The sequence below is a fragment of the Haliotis asinina genome, chromosome 14, assembly GCF_037392515.1.
Source record: "Haliotis asinina isolate JCU_RB_2024 chromosome 14, JCU_Hal_asi_v2, whole genome shotgun sequence".
Taxonomy (NCBI): domain Eukaryota; kingdom Metazoa; phylum Mollusca; class Gastropoda; order Lepetellida; family Haliotidae; genus Haliotis; species Haliotis asinina.
The window spans coordinates 40,185,791-40,207,885 of NC_090293.1; the positions used below are offsets into that span (position 1 = coordinate 40,185,791).

Sequence of the window (22,095 nt, forward strand, 5' to 3'; positions counted from 1 at the left end):
CAGGTTGGCTTGATATACATTTTCAATACGTGTACGCTTGGTGAATATGAATTATTGCCTTTGTTTTTGATAAGTGTTATGGTCATTGTCCCTATTTTCAAATCTCCGTGTTTCTGCACACAGTGATTGACAACTGTAGAAAAGTCATCAATAGAAGGGCAATATCCACACCTATCCCCATCATTCATGTTGCTCGGTCTGAGAAAAAGCCTAGAGAAATCACTGCATATTCCAAATTTCCGATCACTGAATTATGTGTTCACTGTACTCCCGCTATCACTTCACTTCACTTCTTCAGTTTTCATCTGAATGACTTCCTCTTTTCACAGAGGGTACTACTGGTGACACCTATTACCTCTGTTTGTCATTCATAGGAAAATGGAAATATATTTGACATAAAATCAGTATTTGTCTACTTGAAAAGATATGATCTGCCGATAATCGACGATTGCTTTCTTCATGTTTAACCTACAAACTTGAAAGTTTCTATATATCACCATCAGGACCTGTGCATTCGTGAAATGTTAATACTCATGGTAACATTTGAAGCAACACCCGTATTTTGAGACAAGGGCTATTTCTACATGTTTCTATAAGTATGACACTTAACGTGTACCAGTCTAAAATGATTTCCCAATACATGTTTAATCATCTTGTGCCCTACTTCAGTGATAAAAATGTGTGTTGAAAATAATCGAGATCATTTATTCCATTTTAGAAAGATAACGTCAAATCAACAAAAACGTGTTGTCTAAAAAGTATGCACATTTTGTTAAAGAAATGTCAGCACTTTGTCAGTTCCATCATGTCACATGGAAGTACATCATGTCCTGTAATGAAATCCACTGTTAACCTTTCCAGGGAGTGTATCTTTAGCGTCAGTAGTGAGTGTATCCACCACGAGCCTGAACCACCTCTCGACAACGCCGTCTCATTGATACCACCAGATTACGCAGAGACTGCATTGCCAGATTGTTCAATTCGTCTACGACAACCTGTCTGAGTTCGCGAACGTTGGTGAGAGGGCGATCTCTCGAGGAAATGTTCCTCCCAATGGCATCCCAGAGGTGCTCTGTTGGATTAAGATCTGGACTGACACTTGGCCAGTCAAAGGATTCGATGTTGTTTTACCTTTTGTGGTCAGTGATTATCCAAGGACGATGGGGGTGGGCATTGTCATCCTGGTACAGGTCATCAACGTTGAGGATTGGCATGCAAAAACGACAGGAGAGTGTTCTCGATGATGTCACGACCATACTTCTCTGCATTCATCGTGCCTTGGATGACTTTGATGTCTACTTTCTGGTCATGACAGAAGGCTGCCCACACCATGACTGACCCACCACCTCCAGCTAGTGTTTTCAGTATGTTTTGAGCATGTGGGGAAGTGCTGTATTGAGAAGACGTCTGACCCGTAAGCGGCCGTCAACAACGTACAGATTGAACCTCGACTCGTGAGACCAAATGACACATCGCCACGTGCGCAAATTCCAGTTTAGTCGTGCCTGTGCCCAAACCAGACGAAGACGAATGTGATTATCGGTCAGTCGAGGTCGTTTCAAGGGACGACGAGCTCGTAAACCAGCGGCTACAAGACGTTTGTTAACCAACTCCCGTGACACATTTACTCCTGTTGTTTGCTGCCACCACTGACGGAGTCGATTGGCTGACCAGGATGGTTCCTGACGTGCCATACGAAGTAAACGTCTATCATGCCTCAAATTGGTCTTTTTCTTCCAGCGGCGACCTTGACTTCACCGGTTGTACAATGTTTTTTAAGCAACCTGCTTACAACGCTATGGCAAACATTAACACGTCTTGCAATCTGATGTAGGGACATGCCACGTTGTCTCATGCCCACGATCTGCCATTTGGTAGCCTCAGTTAACTGATTACGTGCCATTTCAATGAATATCAAACCTACATCTACTACCCTCGAAACTGACTTTTCAGAAATACGACCGTGTAAGCATTTTCTCTGCATGCACGTGAAAACCACTCAATGCACGTGCATATGGCCTATTCCCTGAGATAACCAAATTACCAGTCCATGTCACACTCCTGCTATAACATTGTGTATATTACACTATTTCTACTTATATCATATCAATTCAGGCGTTGCGTCAAACTTTACCATCAGTATATATATATATATACTATATTGTTCGTGTTTCGCAAATGGTGACTAGATTTTTAACACCGATCTTACATTCGCCACCAAAAAAAGCGCGCGATCACTGCAAATGCAGGCTCACAGCCACCCCGTCACTGCACCTCTGTAGGGCAGTGGTTCCAGGGGGTGGTTATGGTGAATCAACTTCGAGGTCATTTCAGAGTGTGCTGCTATGGTGTATCAACGTGGAGGTCAGTGTAACACACTGGTGTATCAACTAGGGGTGTATCACCGAAGATTATGCTGCTGTGGTGTATCTACTTGGAGGTCGTTGTAGATCATGCTGCTACTTTGTATCAACTAGGAGGTCAGTACCTACCTACCTACCTACCTACCTACCTACCTACATGCCTACATGCCTACATGCCTACATACATACATACACCGACTGCCATAATGCTGAAACGTGTAAACGACAGTAAAGAGCTGAGTGCCGTGAGGTGTGAACAGGGACAAGGCAGTAAAGAATTGAATGCTGTGAGGTGTGAGCAGGGACAAGACAGTAAAGAGCTGAATGCTGTGAGGAGTGAACAGGGACAAGGCAGTAAAGAATTGAATGCTGTGAGGTGTGAGCAGCTACAAGACAGTAAAGAGCTGAATGCTGTGAGGAGTGAACAGGGACAAGGCAGTAAAGAATTGAATGCTGTAAGGTGTGAACAGGTACAAGACAGTAAAGAGCTGAATGCTGTGAGGTGTGAGCAGGGACAAGGCAGTAAAGAATTGCATGCTGTGAGGTGTGAACAGGGACAAGACAGTAAAGAGCTGAATGCTGTGAGGAGTGAACAGGGACAAGACAGTAAAGAGCTGAATGCTGTGAGGTATGAACAGGGACAAGACAGTAAAGAGCTGAATGCTGTGAGCTGTAAACAGGGACAAGAAAGTAAAGAGCTGAATGCTGTGATGTGTGAATAGGGACAAGGCAGCAAAGAGCTGAATGCTGTGAGCTGTAAACAGGGACAAGAAAGTAAAGAGCTGAATGATGTAACGTGTCAAGGGATAAGGCAGTAAAGAGCGTTGTGTTTTATTGCATGCCAGGAACTACATTCAGTTCGTCAATAAAACGATCAGACACTCAAAATATATTTAGATGAAGTACACAAGAACTGATAACGACCACCTCCATGCAGACTAAATGCCCGTTCCATGTAAATACACTTAGGCCATGTAAGAAGCCAGATTTATTAATGGCTTTCTGGATGTGCAGTGCAAATATTAAAATGACGTACTTATAGAGTATCCATAGGAACGTCAGGAATCATATCATTGAACTGGTACAGTATCAATACAATCATATTATTAAAAACGTTGACATACCAATCTATAACGTTTATCTCGGGCACACATGTTAGTGTTGATTTCTCTAAGAGCACGGGTTATCCCAACAACAACTTTGTGTCTAACGTGCAGCGATACAGGCTGTGATGATGTTTCTGTATGTAACAGCAACACAGTCAATACACATACAGTAAGCACAAGATGGGATCAATATGTGCAACATTACTCCACTTTACACATATACAAGCGGTGGCATCTCCTGTAAGATATGTAACGGACAAAGTATACAGTGTACTGGGACGTGACAACACATCTGTAAAAGGCTGCAACCTGAACTGAATTCACATTGGGACATGGCGATACATCTGTTACAGGCAGCAGCATCAACTGAATACATGCAGAACATATAACTGCATAGGAAACATTTTATAGCATGGACTAAATACATTCAGGGATATGTAATTGCACATATGACTTAAATATGGAGCTTTTAACTTTTAGAACATCTCATGCATGTAAGAGCGTTCCATTTGAAAACTGTTATCATATGATCCATGGTAACCTTTGAAAATGACAAACAATGAGCGCGTGCTGAAATGCTTTATCCTTATAATTTGTACCGAACGACAGAACCGAGCAGAATTCGATAACTTCTCAAGACTTTAATCATGACTTTTCCAACATAATGGGGCTCTGTTTCGAGACATGATTGAGTTAAGGCAATCAACAAGGACTGGCACTGGAATTGACTTGGAACAATGCAAATTTGAAGGTTTTATTAGCCAGTCAATAAGAACATGACCGGTTCATAACGCTGCTGGTGCTCCCCCGTATCATTGGTGCAGATCCGAACATTTACAGTTACCCTGTTGCTGTCATCCCAAGAATGGTATTCAGAGATCAGTTTCTGGAAACACTTCTACTGTTGATTCCTAACTGGCTTAGGCACGAATTATACGAAAATAAAAGTGACACTCTATAACAATTGTAATCTAATGTGGAATGGCTTTGTTTTGTTACTGAGAACGGTTTTAGAGACCATACACTAAGGACTTAAATCGGAGATGAGTAGAGGTCCTTGAAAGGGAAGTACATTTTATTAAAAGAAGTAACTGAAATCGAGGTTTTCCTATATTTTACCTATCACAATGACAACTCACCATGACTGTATGTCTAGAGGATCGTGTAAAGCTCAGGGTTGTATACATAAGCCACTGTATATTATCGTAAAATTAAAAGTTAACAATATTAACAACATTTGAACAAGCGATACAAGTTTTTAACAATATTAAGGATTCCATAAATTCTCTTCTCACGTTTTTACGTTTCACTGTTTTCGAATCTCGAAGGCTAATGACACGCTGCATACTTGGGGACTGAAATAACTCCACAGAAGGCGGAAATCCTTGCGGCTACAAAGCAGTAACTGTATATTCTACACGTGAGTATTTCGGGGACTGAAAGATCAGAATGGAAGAGGTTATGGCCAAGCTGGAATTTGGCGTTCCCGCAATGCGTGTTCAATGGTGACAACATCCAAACCTCATTAGTTATCTGTATTAAGACATATAAACCAGGTAATCATTTCAGTGCTAGCAAATCAATGTACTCTAAGTGTTTCTACCAAAATAAGTAATGTATGCGGCGGCTGATTGGTCGCAAATGTGTGGTAATTGTGAAGCCTCTTAGTAGTGTAGGAACTAACACCGGCACATGTGTATGGTCTGGGAACCCACACAATAGTGCTAATAATAAAAGAGTGGCACTTTCAAGCCTCGTGTTTACCTTCGTGATGGTTTACGGGGTGGTTGCTGTCTGGATGCCTTGTCATCTAACTAGGAAGCGTTAACTCGGCAGAACAATGGCTATGTTATTGCTGATAATCTGCTTCCTAATCTTTGCTTCAGAAGTTGTGGGGTAACTATGTAACAACCACGTGACTTCTGATCCCAAGCATCTGGTATGTGCTACAGAATCACACGCTGCTGATGTACGAACTGCTATATACTGTACGCTCACACTCACCCACACAGACACACACAGCACGGGTACAGACTAACACACTACCCTAACACTTATGTAAACAACAGAACCACACAACACTGTTACCCTACACACTGAATCACACAACATCGGTACCCCACACACTTTTGTAACCTACAGAATCACACAACATTGGTAACCTACACACCCTTGTAAACTACAGAATCACGCAACATTGGTATCCTACACACCCTTGTAAACTACAGAATCACACAACACTGATACCCAACACACTTTTGTAACCTACAGAATCACACAACATTGGTACCCCCACACTTTTGTAAACTACTGAATCACACAGCATTGGTACCCCACACACTTTTGTAAACTACTGAATCACACAACATCGGTACCCCACACACTTTTGTAACCTACAGAATCACACAACATTGGTGCCCCACCCTTGTAAACTGCAGAATCACACAACACTGATACCCTACACACTTTTGTAAACTACAGAATCACACAACATTGGTAACCTACACACCCTTGTAAACTACTGAATCACACAACACTGATACCCTACACACTTTTGTAAACTACAGAATCACGCAACATTGGTAAACTACACACCCTTGTTAACTACAGAATCACACAACACTGATACCCTACACACTTTTGTAAACTACAGAATCACACAACACTGGTAAACTACACACCCTTGTAAACTACAGAATCACACAACACTGATACCCTACACACTTTTGTAAACTACAGAATCACGCAACATTGGTAAACTACACACCCTTGTTAACTACAGAATCACACAACACTGATACCCTACACACTTTTGTAACCTACAGAATCACACAACATTGGTAACCTACACACCCTGGTTAACTACAGAATCACACAACACTGATACCATACACACCTTTGTAAACAACAGAATCACACAACACTGATACCCTACACACTTTTGTAAACTACAGAATCACGCAACATTGGTAACCTACACACCCTGGTTAACTACAGAATCACACAACACTGATACCCTACACACTTTTGTAACCTACAGAATCACACAACATTGGTAAACTACACACCCTTGTAAACTACAGAATCACACAACACTGATACCCTACACACTTTTGTAAACAACAGAATCACACAACATTGGTAACCTACACACCCTTGTAAACTACAGAATCACACAACACTGATACCATACACACTTTCGTAAACTACAGGATCACACAACATTGGTACCCCACACACTTGTGTAAACAACAGAATCCCACAACATCGGTACCCTACACAGTTTTGCTTTTTTACACGTCAATCTTCCACCTCACACTGACTGTTTCCCAATGCCATATAATCCACCTTTCTCTCGCTATCACGCAGACAATGTCACACACAGTGTTAACACACCACACACAGTGTCACACAAACCACACCACACACACAGTGTCACACACACCACATCACACACAGTGTCACCCACACCGCACCACACTCACAGTCACATACTCTAAAAAGACATCGGTTTTTCACGCCCAGTTGTAACCGAGCTTGTACATAAATTCAAATATACGATCGTTTACTTATTCGACTCCAGCATGATAATATGTGCTGGTTGTATGTCTCCAGGATGCATCCATGCAGACATCCAGATTATTTGTCCTCACAGTTGACTTTCAGAAATTCCTTGCTTGAAAAAGCGAATTCCGTTAGAGATGCCAGTCTGATGTTTGCAGGACATACTTGGATTTCAGAGGATTTTGTTCCGGAAGTTTGAAGGCGTTTCTTGGTGTGCTTTCCGTTATTTAAGAAACCAAGATCAGGAATTAACATCCAAGCTGTGATTTAAAAGTATGTTTGACATTTCCATCTTAACACCTATTACGGAACTAGCCTTTGAGGCGTGGAGCATATGTTAACACACATAATGTCTTCACAATGTCTGCATGTATGGCAGAAATGTTATGATACAAGAGAGGTAAAGTATAAGAAATCGGTCTCCAACTCGTCAGAGTGAAACAGTGTTAACATCAGTATTACAACGCTTCCATGTTTTTGAAATATGAAACTTCTATTCCCAATGAGAATCAAGTAAGAACTCTTATTATATCAGCTGCTCATTCACACAATCGCCTGCTTGATAGGACGATTTTCTCTCTTTTCAGCCAATATATTGATAGATGTGTACTTTTCAAGCTCATAATTTGCAGGGAACTGAAATATACCATGACAATTCTCAAAATGGCTACTATGCCGTAGACCCGACAGTATAGAGATATTTACCCGGAACCGTCTATAACAATGAAAGTCATGGATGGGGCCAACTCTGCTTTATTGTTGCACAAATACTCATTACTTTTGTACTGGTCAATACTTTTAGAAGACACACCTGATACTAATGAGCGGGTATTAGCAAATCACACACCAAGGTGACCATGGTTACCAAGTAATTGTAATGGAGTGACAACATCATCTTTTAGGATAGAAGGTGGATATCAAAGTGTTGCGCAGGACCTTTCCCTTCTTTGTGTTGAAATTGTATGGAGAATGATATGAAATAGCGGCACGTCCATTGAAATATAATAACAGTAAATATATGGTTAACACAGAACGTATCCTGTACATGTCAGCTGATGATATAACTCCTATATTAAGTGGATCTGAAAATTCCCCTATGCAGTTCTAAACTCTTTAAACCTTTTCCCGTTTTCTCAGGTAATTGTTGACAAAACTCTTATTGGTTACATCCTGCAAAGAGATCAAGGTGTTAACTGAGGTTACATCCTGCAAAGAGATCAAGGTGTTAACTGAGTAAAGACATTAGATTAGACTGGTCCCTAAAGGAGTTTACTCTTTTAGATGTTAACTTTTAGGTTGACCGAAACTCATCCGCTTATTCTCTGCTCCTCTGAATTCATCCAGCAAACTAGTTGAAAATGTTAAGACAGCCTGTTTTAGATTTATATGGCATGGCAAACAAGATAAAGTAAAAAGAAATGTGTTCGTGTTAAACACTGGACATGGTGGAAGTATCAAAGTACAAGTTTACTTATAATAGTAAACACTATTATATCTTCGAAGAAAAACTCTCTGAATGCGAATTTAAGGCTTGGTCAAGAGCAAAGACAGAATGGTAACAGACAATAAATTGATATTTGTTCATAACTGACACGGAATGGGTGTGTGCTTTGTAAAAGATCTGATTCGTATGGAGGGAGGATAACTTACTTTTGAAGAAGTCACGTCAAAATTCTACGAATTAGGTTTTTGACCACTAAACAGAACATCCGGAAGTAAACACTTGTTTAGTAAACTTTTGCGTTCAAAATTTTAAAAATTACGTTGTTACACAGTTCAGTTCTCCACTATTGAATGGGAAATATTTGATATTATTATAAACACATGAACGAAAAATACAAATCTTACATGGTTGCTGCATGGCAATATTCACAACGTTACCATCTGGAAACGTTCCTTTTAAGATTAACTACGTAGAATCACTAATGTGCTCCATTTGTGAAAAAAAAAGAAACTGAGACTGTTGGATAAGTGTGTTCCTCTGTGGAATACTCCTGTGTTCCCGACATGTTCCTCTGTGGCATACTCCTGTGTTCCCGACGTGTTTCTCAGAGGGATACATCTGTGTTCCCGACATGTTCCTCAGTGGGATACCTCTGTGTTCCCGACATGTTCCTCAGTGGGATACCTCTGTGTTCCCGACATGTTCCTCAGTGGGATACCCCTGTGTTCCCGATGGGATGCCCTGTTGTGTACATGTAACACGCAGCATGAATAGAGCTGTCGATGTTCTGGTTGCATAATTCAACATATCGATGGGATATCTCGTTTATTTATGACTGTCATTGTCTCTGAGGTTTATTTGGAACATTATCATATCAAAGTACAAGCTATAACTCACGTTTCTGGTGTACACCCTAGGTACTGCTCTGCAAAGTCCATCTTCTGACGTATTCATCATGCTTAAGTTTCTGCACAGCAAAAACAGACACTAAGAACAGTACGACCAGTTACTGTTATCACTGGTTGTGTGGACCCTGCGCAATTTAAACAAACGTGATGCAGACTATAGATATTTAGAGTTACCATTTTCATTGTAACAAAGATCACAGACTGAGCATCCTGGTACATCCAATAGCCACAACTCTGCCAGCAAAGATACTTTTCAAATGAATTAACCGAGCAAAACGTTTATGGGCAAATCAAGTTGACGTGAGAGTTTTTGTGTACAAGAAACACATCGACATGGCCGTAAACAACATCAAAGTCGCCAAAAAGTGCAAAGCTTCCTGTATCTATCTGAACATGAAACATAAATACACGTGCACTTTTGCCGGCAAAAAATGTGATATTCAATGTAAAGCCCTTCAACTGAGAAGTATAATACCCCGACTACATAGGGGAAAAGCGAGATAAGTACCTATGTAAAGACACGTTCCGGCTAAGACGCTGATTAGGTCTGGGATGCTGGTGTAGACACGTTGCTGAGAATGTCTAATCAATCGGTTCTGGTTTCAATGACAGGTCGGCAAATAGACTGAAAAAGCGTTTTCATTGCGGATCACTATACAGTAGCAGCAGCTATCACCTTCGTAACAAACATACATATCTTCCACCACATCATCGTGTTATCCAGTGGTCGTTAGCACCGCGTCAAAGATAAACGAATGTTATGTTATTGATGTAAAATGTGTGTGTCACTTCGTGTGGGGTGTAGTTTGGCGTGGGAGTGAGGGGCTGTGAGTGTCACTTCGTGTAGGGTGTGTTTTGGCGTGGGAGTGGCGAGTTGTATGTAAGGTGAGTGTCTTCCTTCATGTAGGGCGTAGTTTGGTGTGGGACTTAGTGTCGGATGTGGTTTGGCATGGTGATGATCATGAGGACTTGTATGTAAGATGTGTGTGTCAATTTGTGTAGGGTGTTGTTTGGCGTGCAAGTGAAAAGTTGTATGTAAGAATAAATAGCTTGTTTAATAAAAATCATTATTGTGTTGTCACTCATCGTTATTTCTTACGAGAGGAGTTGGGGGATCGTTTGCTAGTAGAACAGCCAGGTAATCAACAAGCGTGTATAGTAAATTTTAAATATATGTCACTAAAACTGAAGAGCATGTGAGATGATTACATTTTTCCAGTTCTTTTTCTACTTTTTCTACTGAATGAGAATACAGTTATGTGCATTATCACTGCATTATCTATACTTTGAGTCTTAATATATACACTGGGTTAATGCTATATGTATGTCTGCATCTGTGAAATAGTTGAATGGGTTTTGCTGAAGTTAATACATTTGATTGTTAAGCGGTGGTGCCACAACAATGAGGTACTTGTTGATGATTTCTTGACCCTACAAATACACCGTCGCCATCGATGTGTTCATCAGTGATCATCAGTACAATCTCTACAATCCAGCACATTGTCTGATTATTTCTTATGTCCTAATGTGTGCAGGTTTAAACAGCTTCCACTGTACATCACCTGGTAGTACTTTACAGTTCCTCGATTGTTATCATGATAAACACCTTCACCAGATCAATAGTATTTCATTACCAATGGGAAATGTCACAAGTGTGTTCAAAGACTGAAGCTGATGAAAGTTGATATGTTGGATGTAAGTGTCATTGGCGTCTAGGACACGAGGAGACTGTAGCCGTGTTCACTAACTGAGATGTTCTATAAGGAATCGGTATACCGTTTACCATTGTGACTTGTTGTCTGTCAGCCGTCTACATCAAGATCCGTATTATCCCTTATCAATTTATTTCCAGGATGAACCTTCTATGATACGTCTTCATCCATGACACTAATGGGCAACACAGATGCCCTGTGCCTTAACACCATGTTCATCAATCGCCCAATATACACAGCTCAATGACACGTGTCTCGTGACATAATGATCCACACTGCTTTTTTAACTGAACTTCTTAACCTTAGTCAAGGATCTTGTACAATACCAGATGAGCACTGAACCTTTTAAAATGCGTATTATATATGAAATTATATTTTTCTAATTCCTAATGTCTGATCCCACTCCCAGACTGGTGTTTGCGTATGGTAACGTGGAATCTGACAGTCCCTCCTTGTATGTAAGCATGTTAATACTGACAAGGCACCGGGAAGAATCGCGGGCATCAAACGTGATTGTAGCTCTGTCAAGGAGCCACACGACATCTCTGTGGCCGTCAAGTCCTTTTGCATTATGCTGAAAGCCTTAAGAGCTCTTTTTAGATGGATTATTAGCAAATAAGTGGCAGGGTTGACAAATTTGTTCAGGCAGATCACCCATCGATTTCTATGTGGTCACCAGTAAGACCGACAACAAAGCATTTGTGACAGACTGAACCTCTGCTCTTATGTCAAAGCGTGTGTGTGTTAGTTCCAGCCAGCCCGGATACGCCGATCAATTCACACTCTTTAAATTCCTATCATTTCTAAAGATTTGTGGATTTGTGTCCCCTTCTTTAAGAAACAGCGGTTTGAAGAAATATTTGACGAGTTCAAACGTCGCTTCGGGGCGCTCATAACTCATCACCGCGGCCGATTTACAAGCAGCAAAAGTTCTTTCCAGTTCCAACATACTTTTTGTAATCTTTAGATATTCCCACCGCCCGGTTCTATAGGAGAGGTGTTGGAAGTAAAAGAAATGGCAAAGGACACTTGGGTTTAGAATCAGAATACTTCAAGAAATTAGAGATGCCATTTCTTTATCATTAACAATCATAAAAGTTGCGAAATGTTTCAAATAAGAAAGCCTACTTGGTGTGTTGTTTTAGTGATTTCTCGTTAGCATGGAGTGACAGAGTTAACCACACGACAAGCCCGGAGAGTACAGGAAGTCAGGTCCCAGGACACAATACATGGCTGGGATGTGGACACAAGTCATCCACGTTTCTAGATGTTAAATCTTGTATAACATTGTGTAGCTTCGATTGATCAAATTCCAGACGGTCCAAGGGGAGTCAATATGTAATAAAGTCCAACGGCAAACGCTGCATATCTGCCAAGGACTCCAGCCGTTACTGCGAGGGCCAATCTCACACGTAACCGAGCAGGGAACAATGCACTGAAATCATAATGTGTCGGAATAATTCAGAACATGAATTATCTTTCTGCGTGATTCATTGGTAATGGATCTTGCAGTCTTGAAGGAGGTTGCGAGGCGATGGGGGTGAATGGGGCGAATTACGTGGTACGGTCAGTAGTGGTGTGTATGTTTGTGTGCGTATGTACGTGCGTGCGTGTGTGTGTGTGTTGTGTCTGTGTGAAGGAGTAGGTATGGGAGGAAATGTGGTTTTAGGGGAAGGAGATGGTGAGGTGAGGGATCGGGTGGTGAAGTAGGTGATGAGGTGTAAGAAGGGGTGCTGGTGAAGGGAATCGTGAGGTAAGGTTGTGTGGTGGTGAAGTAGTGGCGAGGCAAGGGAATGATGTGTGGTGGTGAAAGAGATGGTGAGGTAAGAGAAAGGGCGTGGTGGTAAAGGTGATGGTTATGTGAGGTGAGGGAAGGCCGTGTGGTGGTGAGGGAGATGGTAATGTGAGAGAAGGAGGTGTGGTGGTGAAGGAGGTGGTGATGTTAAGTGAGGGAAGAAGGTGAGGTGGTGAAGGAGGTGGTGATGTTAAGTGAGGAAAGGTGGTGTGGTGGTGAAGGAGGTGGTGATGTTAAGTGAGGAAAGGAGGTGAGGTGGTGAAGGAGGTGGTGATGTTAAGTGGGGGAAGGAGGTGTGGTGGTGAAGGAGGTGTGGTGGTGAAGGAGGTTGTGAAGTGGGGGAAGGATGTGGTGGTGAAGGAGGTGGTGGTGTGAGAGAAGGAGGTGTGGTGGTGAAGGAGGTGGTGGTGTGAGAGAAGGAGGTGTGGTGGTGAAGGAGGTGTGGCGATGAAGGAGGTGATGATGTGAGGGAAGGAGGTGTGGTGGTGAAGGAGGTGGTGATGTTAAGTGAGGGAAGAAGGTGAGGTGGTGAAGGAAGTGGTGATGTTAAGTGAGGGAAGAAGGTGAGGTGGTGAAGGAGGTGGTGATGTTAAGTGAGGGAAGAAGGTGAGGTGGTGAAGGAGGTGGTGATGTTAAGTGAGGGAAGAAGGTGAGGTGGTGAAGGAGGTTGTGAAGTGGGGGAAGGATGTGGTGGTGAAGAGGGTGATGAGGCGAAGGAAGGGTGTGCGTGAAAGAGATGGTGATGTGAGCAAAGGGCTGCCTTGAAGGAGTTTGTGAGGAAAGGGGTGTGGTGAGGTGAAAAGAATGCACAAATATGTGTCAAAATTGTGTGTGCAAAAAGTGGAGCAAATGTGGCCTCAGTTTTCCAGGGAAAGATCGAAGTCGCTCAATGACTTGTTCGTAGCATTGTATCTGAAAAAGAATATAAGAATAGATCAGGCGTTAACAATGCTTTTATGATGACAGTTAACGTGGACCAAACACTTTGATGGACGGTTAACGTAAACGTTAAGATATTTCGAAAAGCATAAAACCATGTATATATTCTGAACATTCGAATAGTCATATGTGGTTAATAGCGTACTGCCGGCGTATTGTGAGCATCTCTGTGAGTTTCCAGTGATCAGCCGAAGTGACTGCAGACTTTCAAGCTGGAATGTAGCTTTTCACGAGGACTGCTTACACTGTCTGCCCGTCTTTTGCAGGCAATTCGTTTCAGCCAGTATTTATTATTAACAGTGTTTTTCGGTGATATTGTCTGAAATACTTTAAGATAAACTCCGACGAAATATTTCAAGAAAATTAAGTCCCTCCTGTGTTATAACAGATGATATTTATGTGCAGATCTGTTTAGACAGGTGCCCGTCCATAACTCTGTGAGGCTACAAGGATCGTATGGACACGAGAGCTAGTTACCAATTGATTTCCCTTGTCACCAAACAGGCAGAGAGAGAAAGCAGAGTGCCACGGGGGTCCAAACAGTAGCGACCAATACGTCACAAGAACAGGGTCGGCCATTTTACGCCACCCTCAGTTGACGGAGCAGAAATGATTAATCATTTTATCTCACAATAGGTTCCTTCAAAGAAATAAATGAGATTTTATTTTTGAACTTTGGTGTTTTCCTATGTTGAAGGTTGCTCTTGACGTTATGGCTGACTGCAGTCAAATACATTGGCCAACGTGCACCAGCAGTTTCATCGTTACCTTCCATATTAACGTCCTGTACGAGCCACACGCGCTGGCGCGGACAATTGCATACAAGATACATATTGGATATACACCAAAGGCTCAAGGAATACAATATATTTTCATAGACTGTAATGTGAATCGTTAAAACGATCATTGAAGCCACACAACCGTAACAATATGTTACAGAAAATGCAATGACAGTCGTGTGTGATGTCAGTTTGAGTGGCCATGAGATCAGGTGAACCAGTCTAACCATTACATATTAAACTCAGTTCCTATATTTCTTTAACCAGTCTTCTCTTAAAATTGAAATCTGAAATGCCATAGACACTATTTCATAATTACCTCAGGTATGACGTCACTTGTACCCTGACAGCCATATAACAACCAGAGTGCCATTGTACACAGCATCCTTAGCGCTGCGCCAGTCGTAAGTCTATGTGATGGTATGGGTGTTGCGATCACCCTAGCGATAAAATCGCTTTGTACAACGTCAGCCAGTTAGTTGGCTGATGCAGCAGCTACAGTTTGTTTGCTACAAATATATTGGAATACTATCGTTCGTAGACATTTTTTGTTGGAGCTACCTTACTCGCAGTAACAAGGCTATAAAATTGTTGAGCTGGTCGACCCATCAAAGGTAATGTTGAGCATATATCAGAGAGATGAATAAATAGGTCATATGACTTATGCCAACTCATAGTTTCCGTCTGTTACTACGGTTGTTCGTACGGAGGACATACTAGCTCGGCCATGCAGTAAAAATGTGTCTACCACAATCTTAAACTGTTGATATAGCCAAGTTGTGAGAACTATTCTCTATTATAACATAATGCAACGTTATGCAAGAAGCTTCCAAAGGAGCGTGTATATTGTCCGACACTTTGGGGCCTTTTTCAGAAGTCTCGTGAAACTAAAGCAACGTTCGTGTACAAGCTCCTCGTCACATTGGCCTTCTCATTGAAACAAATGTTTCTGTTTGACCTTGTGTCTCGATTGTGGGGTTGCCAGCACCAATAAAGCCTTATTTGCCGGGCTTCTCTTCACACAGGCTGATGTGGGGTCCAAAATCAAGTTACGTAATGGGACTGCATTTGTGTTTGCGCTCATCCTAGGCATCTATCTGTGCTGCCACTTCCACGTCCTAAATGACTGGTCGGGACTGGTTCCGTGTAGGAACAGTGCCCATCCTCCATGCTAGTGTCACCTATTTCATTCCGCCAGCAGTGCTGTGATAACACAATTGTCATAAAGTATGCTTTGTGATTCGATCAGCGTAAGTTGTTGGCGTTACAGTTACAGGTCCCAGTGCTCTCTTGCTGAGCAAACCTCTATATGACTGTTCTTGTGCAGGGTAGTCCAGACTGAAGTCTGAGTAACTGAAAAAATTCCATTTTGTAATTTTTTACATTACACAGTTCTGACGTCCTGTCCTGACCTCCCTCTACCAGGAGGTGGGAAAAAGGCTAACACTGATCCGACCTCCTCCCACCAAGAGGTGAGAACGAGGCCGACGGAAATCATCCAATCAAAGTAAACCCAAACTGGGTGAATTGCTCCATTTACCTCAGAAACGACGAAAGCAGATAGATTATCCTGTGAATATCATAGTTGGTTGAAAACGTAAACCGAAGGATAGTGACATACCAAGAAGCATTAATTCAAGTATGTTTTCCATAGACACGTTTTCTGTTCTTACTGTATGACAGCACTGTGTACTTACATGCATATGATGTTCTACAGATACACGTTGTTGTGAAAATGATTTTACAGTTGGTGACATCAGTAACTTTACTGCAGTGTCGAAATATTATATTATTTATCATGTTATCCTGTCTCTTATTTACGAGACAGGGGTTTATTCACCCGAGGAACATCATTCTAGTGATCCAAAAACTTTGTAGCAGTACACATAATAAAATGCACCGTGTGTGCACGTATAAAACGTTGTATGATTTCATTAATGGGGCACTCTAGTGTAAGCAGAAACTGTTTATTTCTAAATCTGGTGTGCTAATTGATTGGAACGTGATAGTAGACTTAATTGCAAACTATAGTCCGTAACTGATCGCTGTCACCTAGGAGAATACTGAAGGACAGCCGATTGAGAGTGTTCAGTAATGAGGTGGTCCGTTGACGTCCCGCCTCCCTACCATGTGGCCACCATGTATGGATCTCGGTGGATGACGCCTGGTACAATCAATGTTTCTCCCAGTAGACTGCATGTCCATTCTTCATGTATCAGTACCTGATAATTACAATCAATGAGCTGGAAAACTATACTTGACCAAGTGTGACGCCACAACGACGGACTGCGTTGCTCGCTGCTTAACCTCGGCAGTTTCACTTTGCCTTTCCTGTTACAACAGGATCCATGCATGATACCATAATGTTTGTTTTGCTAGCATCAGCTGAACCTGTAATATAGTCAGTACTGACAACAGCAGACCACGACACATAGATCACGCTGACAACAGCAGACCACGACACATAGATCACGCTGACAACAGCAGACCACGACACATAGATCACGCTGACAACAGCTAACCATCTAGCATATAGATCGTGTTGACAACAGCAGACAATGACATTTAGAAAACATTGATAACAGCAGACAATGGCATTTAGAAAACATTGATAACAGCAGACAATGGCATTTAGAAAACATTGATAACAGCAGACAATGGCATTTAGAAAACATTGATAACAGCAGACAATGGCATTTAGAAAACATTGATAACAGCAGACAATGGCATTTAGAAAACATTGATAACAGCAGACAATGGCATTTAGAAAACATTGATAACAGCAGACAATGGCATTTAGAAAACATTGATAACAGCAGACTATGGTACATAGATCATGTTTACAGCAGCAGACCATGACACATATATAATATTGAAAACAGCAGACCACACCATAAAGGTCAAGTTGACAACAACAGACCATGGCATATAGATAATATTGACAACAGCCAAAAAACAAACGCATAGACGAGACGTCTGTTGCGAAAAAGTTGTATTTTCAAACATGTGTAACTCGTCCTCAAAATGACTTTAGTGCATGAAAATTTACACCAGTTTAGAAGAAGGTAATGTCTATACAATCATACTTTTGCATAAGGGAGACGCTGAGCTCGATGGTGACGACGTAGCACAACCCCGACGTCGGGTTCCCTGGCTCTCAGACCAATCTCTTTCAGCCTTTTCCATATAGTTTGACCAGATATCCTTTGAAGTCGAGGCTACCCTGGCTGCTGTGCTCCCACCCGTGGCAGTACGATCACGCAAATGTAGTACACGGAGGTACCGATCTTGGGCTGCAGTGTTAACTTGAGGTCTGCCTGATCGGGGACGGCCATTTGCTATAACTCTTTGGCTCCAACGAGCTGCAAGCCACCTTATCCTGCTCAGACTAACATTCAGACGCCTGGCAACAGAATATTGGTAATATCCAGCATACATTCTTTCCATTGCGATGTTCCGTGTCGCAGAGTCAACGAATGCCAATTTCTAAAAGTAATTTGGATTTTTATTGCCAGACGGTGAATGCTCATTGCTGCACGATTTCAACTGGAAGATGTTTTCTTTTGCGTTGTGGCGATGCCTTTCTAATCCTTGTAAGAAACCACATCAAAATCAACATGTTCATGTAAAATCGATTGTTTACTTGTGCTGTTGTGTAAAATTATGTTATCAACACATTTGTTACATATTTTGACGATTGTTTGAACTCAATGGGTAATTATAATAGATATTTTAAATACAAATCACCTATGCGTTTCTTTTTCGAGACAGCATGTATATGGGGTGAAACGGTGAGCTCTTACAACTGTACGGTACGTACTACAGTACACGGCCTTCTGTTCGATCAGTTTCGGCTCGGTATATGAGATACGATCATAATGCAGAAAATTGACAAGAAAAAAACTTTACATTTTTGACAATATAGGAAAAATACAGAAGCGTAGTAGGGCCACGGTGAAAATATTTTGGGGGGTGTCACTTTCTCCAACGTAGGACATACTAACTCCAACGTAGGACATACTAACTCCTACGTAGGACATACTATCACCTACGTAGGACATACTAACTCCTACGTAGGACATACTAACTCCTACGTAGGACATACTAACTCCTACGTACTACCTACAGATCCTTTTAAACGTTTGGATTATGAAGCATGGTTATTAAGTTGAGACGTGTTTGGTTATGCAGGATGTTAGTAGAAATGTAAGTGCATGTTCATGGCACTAACGCAGTGTTCTATACAGTGTTTTTGTGCGTGTGTTACGTTAGGGTGATGTGGACCTTGATTGCAGTCATGGCGTTTTGGGTATTCACACAACGCGCGCACGCGGGCGTCAAGAAAGAGGTAATCGCGAGAAAGAGGTAATCAATCCGTGATTGCTGAGAATAATGTGAAAATTGTGCTGTCGCGGTAGGCACGACATGCGGACCCTCACGAACATGGTAAGTAGAAGTACGCGTATTGAATGAGGTGATGCTGTTTCACCGATGTTATCGTAAACAGTTATAATTTATGAATATGGGATCAAATCATACAGCATGAAGTCACGGAGGGGTACAGCAAACATCATATGATAAAGTTGTTTTCTTATTTGAAATAACCGAAAAAGGAACGGAACCCGGCTACTGATCTGGTATGTGCAGTTGCTGTCTTGCTAACTTGTAGTGAGTGAGTGAGTGAGTGAGTTTAGTTTTACGCCGCACTCAGCAATATTCCAGCTATATGGCGGCGGTCTGTAAATAATCGAGTCTGGACCAGACAATCCAGTGATCAACAACATGAGCATCGATCTGCGCAATTTGGAACCGATGACATGTGTCAACCAAGTCAGCGAGCCTGACCACCCGATCCCGTTAGTCGCCTACTACGACAAGCATAGACGCGCCCTTAATGGCAAGCATGGGTTGCTGAAAGCCTATTCTACCCCGGGACCTTCACGGGTCTGCTAACTTGTAAGCAGACGACTTGAGGTGATCTCCAACTTACTTCTGGGAAAATAGCGGCCGTCTAGCAAAGAAATGAACAGGTTTCGAATTAAAAATGACTCGATTTCTAAAGATCTTAGACATAGATTTAGAGAGGTTGATAAAATGGCGATACGAAAACCGGAAATACCGATTTGGGGATCGCATAACGGGAGACCGAAACCGAAGACAAAATATTGTGGTTCTGTTAATACCGTTTCGAGACTCATATTATGTCATTTTGACATTAGCTGACATATAGATCATTTTCATTCATAACAGCAGATAATGTCTAAGAGCAAACTTATTGAATGAAACAAAACTTTGACAACAGCAAATCACGACATATAAATCATGTTGACAACAGCAGACCATAGTATATAAGTCACAGTGACAACAACAGACCATGTATATAAATAATATTGACATCATTAGATAGCGGCCTGTAGATAATGCTGACATCATCAGACCATGGTATGTAGATAGTATTGACAACATCAGACCATGGTATGTAGATAGTATCGACAACATCAGACCATGGTATGTAGATAGTATTGACAACATCAGACCATGGTATGTAGATAGTATTGACAACATCAGACCATGGTATGTAGATAATGTTGACATCATCAGACCATGGTATGTAGATAGTATTGACATCATCAGACCATGGCATGTAGATAGTATTGACATCATCAGACCATGGTATGTAGATAATGTTGACATCATCAGACCATGGTATGTAGATAATGTTGACATCATCAGACCATGGTATGTAGATAGTATTGACAACATCAGATCATCGTATGTAGATAATGTTGACATCATCAGACCATGGTATGTAGATAGTATTGACATCATCAGACCATGGCATGTAGATAGTATTGACAACATCAGACCATGGTATGTAGATAGTATTGACAACATCAGACCATGGCATGTAGATAGTATTGACATCATCAGACCATGGCATGTAGATAATGTTGACATCATCAGACCATGGTATGTAGATAGTATTGACATCATCAGACCATGGCATGTAGATAGTATTGACATCATCAGACCATGGTATGTAGATAATGTTGACATCATCAGACCATGGTATGTAGATAATGTTGACATCATCAGACCATGGTATGTAGATAATGTTGACATCATCAGACCATGGTATGTAGATAATGTTGACATCATCAGACCATGGTATGTAGATAGTATTGACAACATCAGATCATGGTATGTAGATAATGTTGACATCATCAGACCATGGTATGTAGATAGTATTGACATCATCAGACCATGGCATGTAGATAGTATTGACAACATCAGACCATGGTATGTAGATAGTATTGACAACATCAGACCATGGTATGTAGATAGTATTGACATCATCAGACCATGGCATGTAGATAATGTTGACATCATCAGACCATGGTATGTAGATAGTATTGACAACATCAGACCATGGCATGTAGATAGTATTGACATCATCAGACCATGGTATGTAGATAATGTTGACATCATCAGACCATGGTATGTAGATAATGTTGACATCATCAGACCATGGTATGTAGATAATGTTGACATCATCAGACCATGGTATGTAGATAATGTTGACATCATCAGACCATGGTATGTAGATAGTATTGACAACATCAGATCATGGTATGTAGATAATGTTGACATCATCAGACCATGGTATGTAGATAGTATTGACATCATCAGACCATGGTATGTAGATAGTATTGACAACATCAGACCATGGTATGTAGATAGTATCGACAACATCAGACCATGGTATGTAGATAGTATTGACAACATCAGACCATGGTATGTAGATAGTATTGACAACATCAGACCATGGTATGTAGATAATGTTGACATCATCAGACCATGGTATGTAGATAGTATTGACATCATCAGACCATGGCATGTAGATAGTATTGACATCATCAGACCATGGTATGTAGATAATGTTGACATCATCAGACCATGGTATGTAGATAATGTTGACATCATCAGACCATGGTATGTAGATAGTATTGACAACATCAGATCATGGTATGTAGATAATGTTGACATCATCAGACCATGGTATGTAGATAGTATTGACATCATCAGACCATGGCATGTAGATAGTATTGACAACATCAGACCATGGTATGTAGATAGTATTGACAACATCAGACCATGGCATGTAGATAGTATTGACATCATCAGACCATGGCATGTAGATAATGTTGACATCATCAGACCATGGTATGTAGATAGTATTGACATCATCAGACCATGGCATGTAGATAGTATTGACATCATCAGACCATGGTATGTAGATAATGTTGACATCATCAGACCATGGTATGTAGATAATGTTGACATCATCAGACCATGGTATGTAGATAATGTTGACATCATCAGACCATGGTATGTAGATAATGTTGACATCATCAGACCATGGTATGTAGATAGTATTGACAACATCAGATCATGGTATGTAGATAATGTTGACATCATCAGACC

General features: G+C 41.2%; 1 protein-coding gene across 1 annotated transcript; it reads left to right on the forward strand.

The window, feature by feature from the left end:
- The first annotated feature begins 2,569 nt into the window (after positions 1-2,569).
- On the forward strand, positions 2,570-3,085 carry LOC137260789 (nucleosome assembly protein 1-like 3). Its single transcript, XM_067798357.1, has one exon. The coding sequence runs from the start codon at positions 2,570-2,572 to the stop codon at positions 3,083-3,085; it is 516 nt and encodes a 171-aa protein (XP_067654458.1).
- Positions 3,086-22,095: the final 19,010 nt, after the last annotated feature.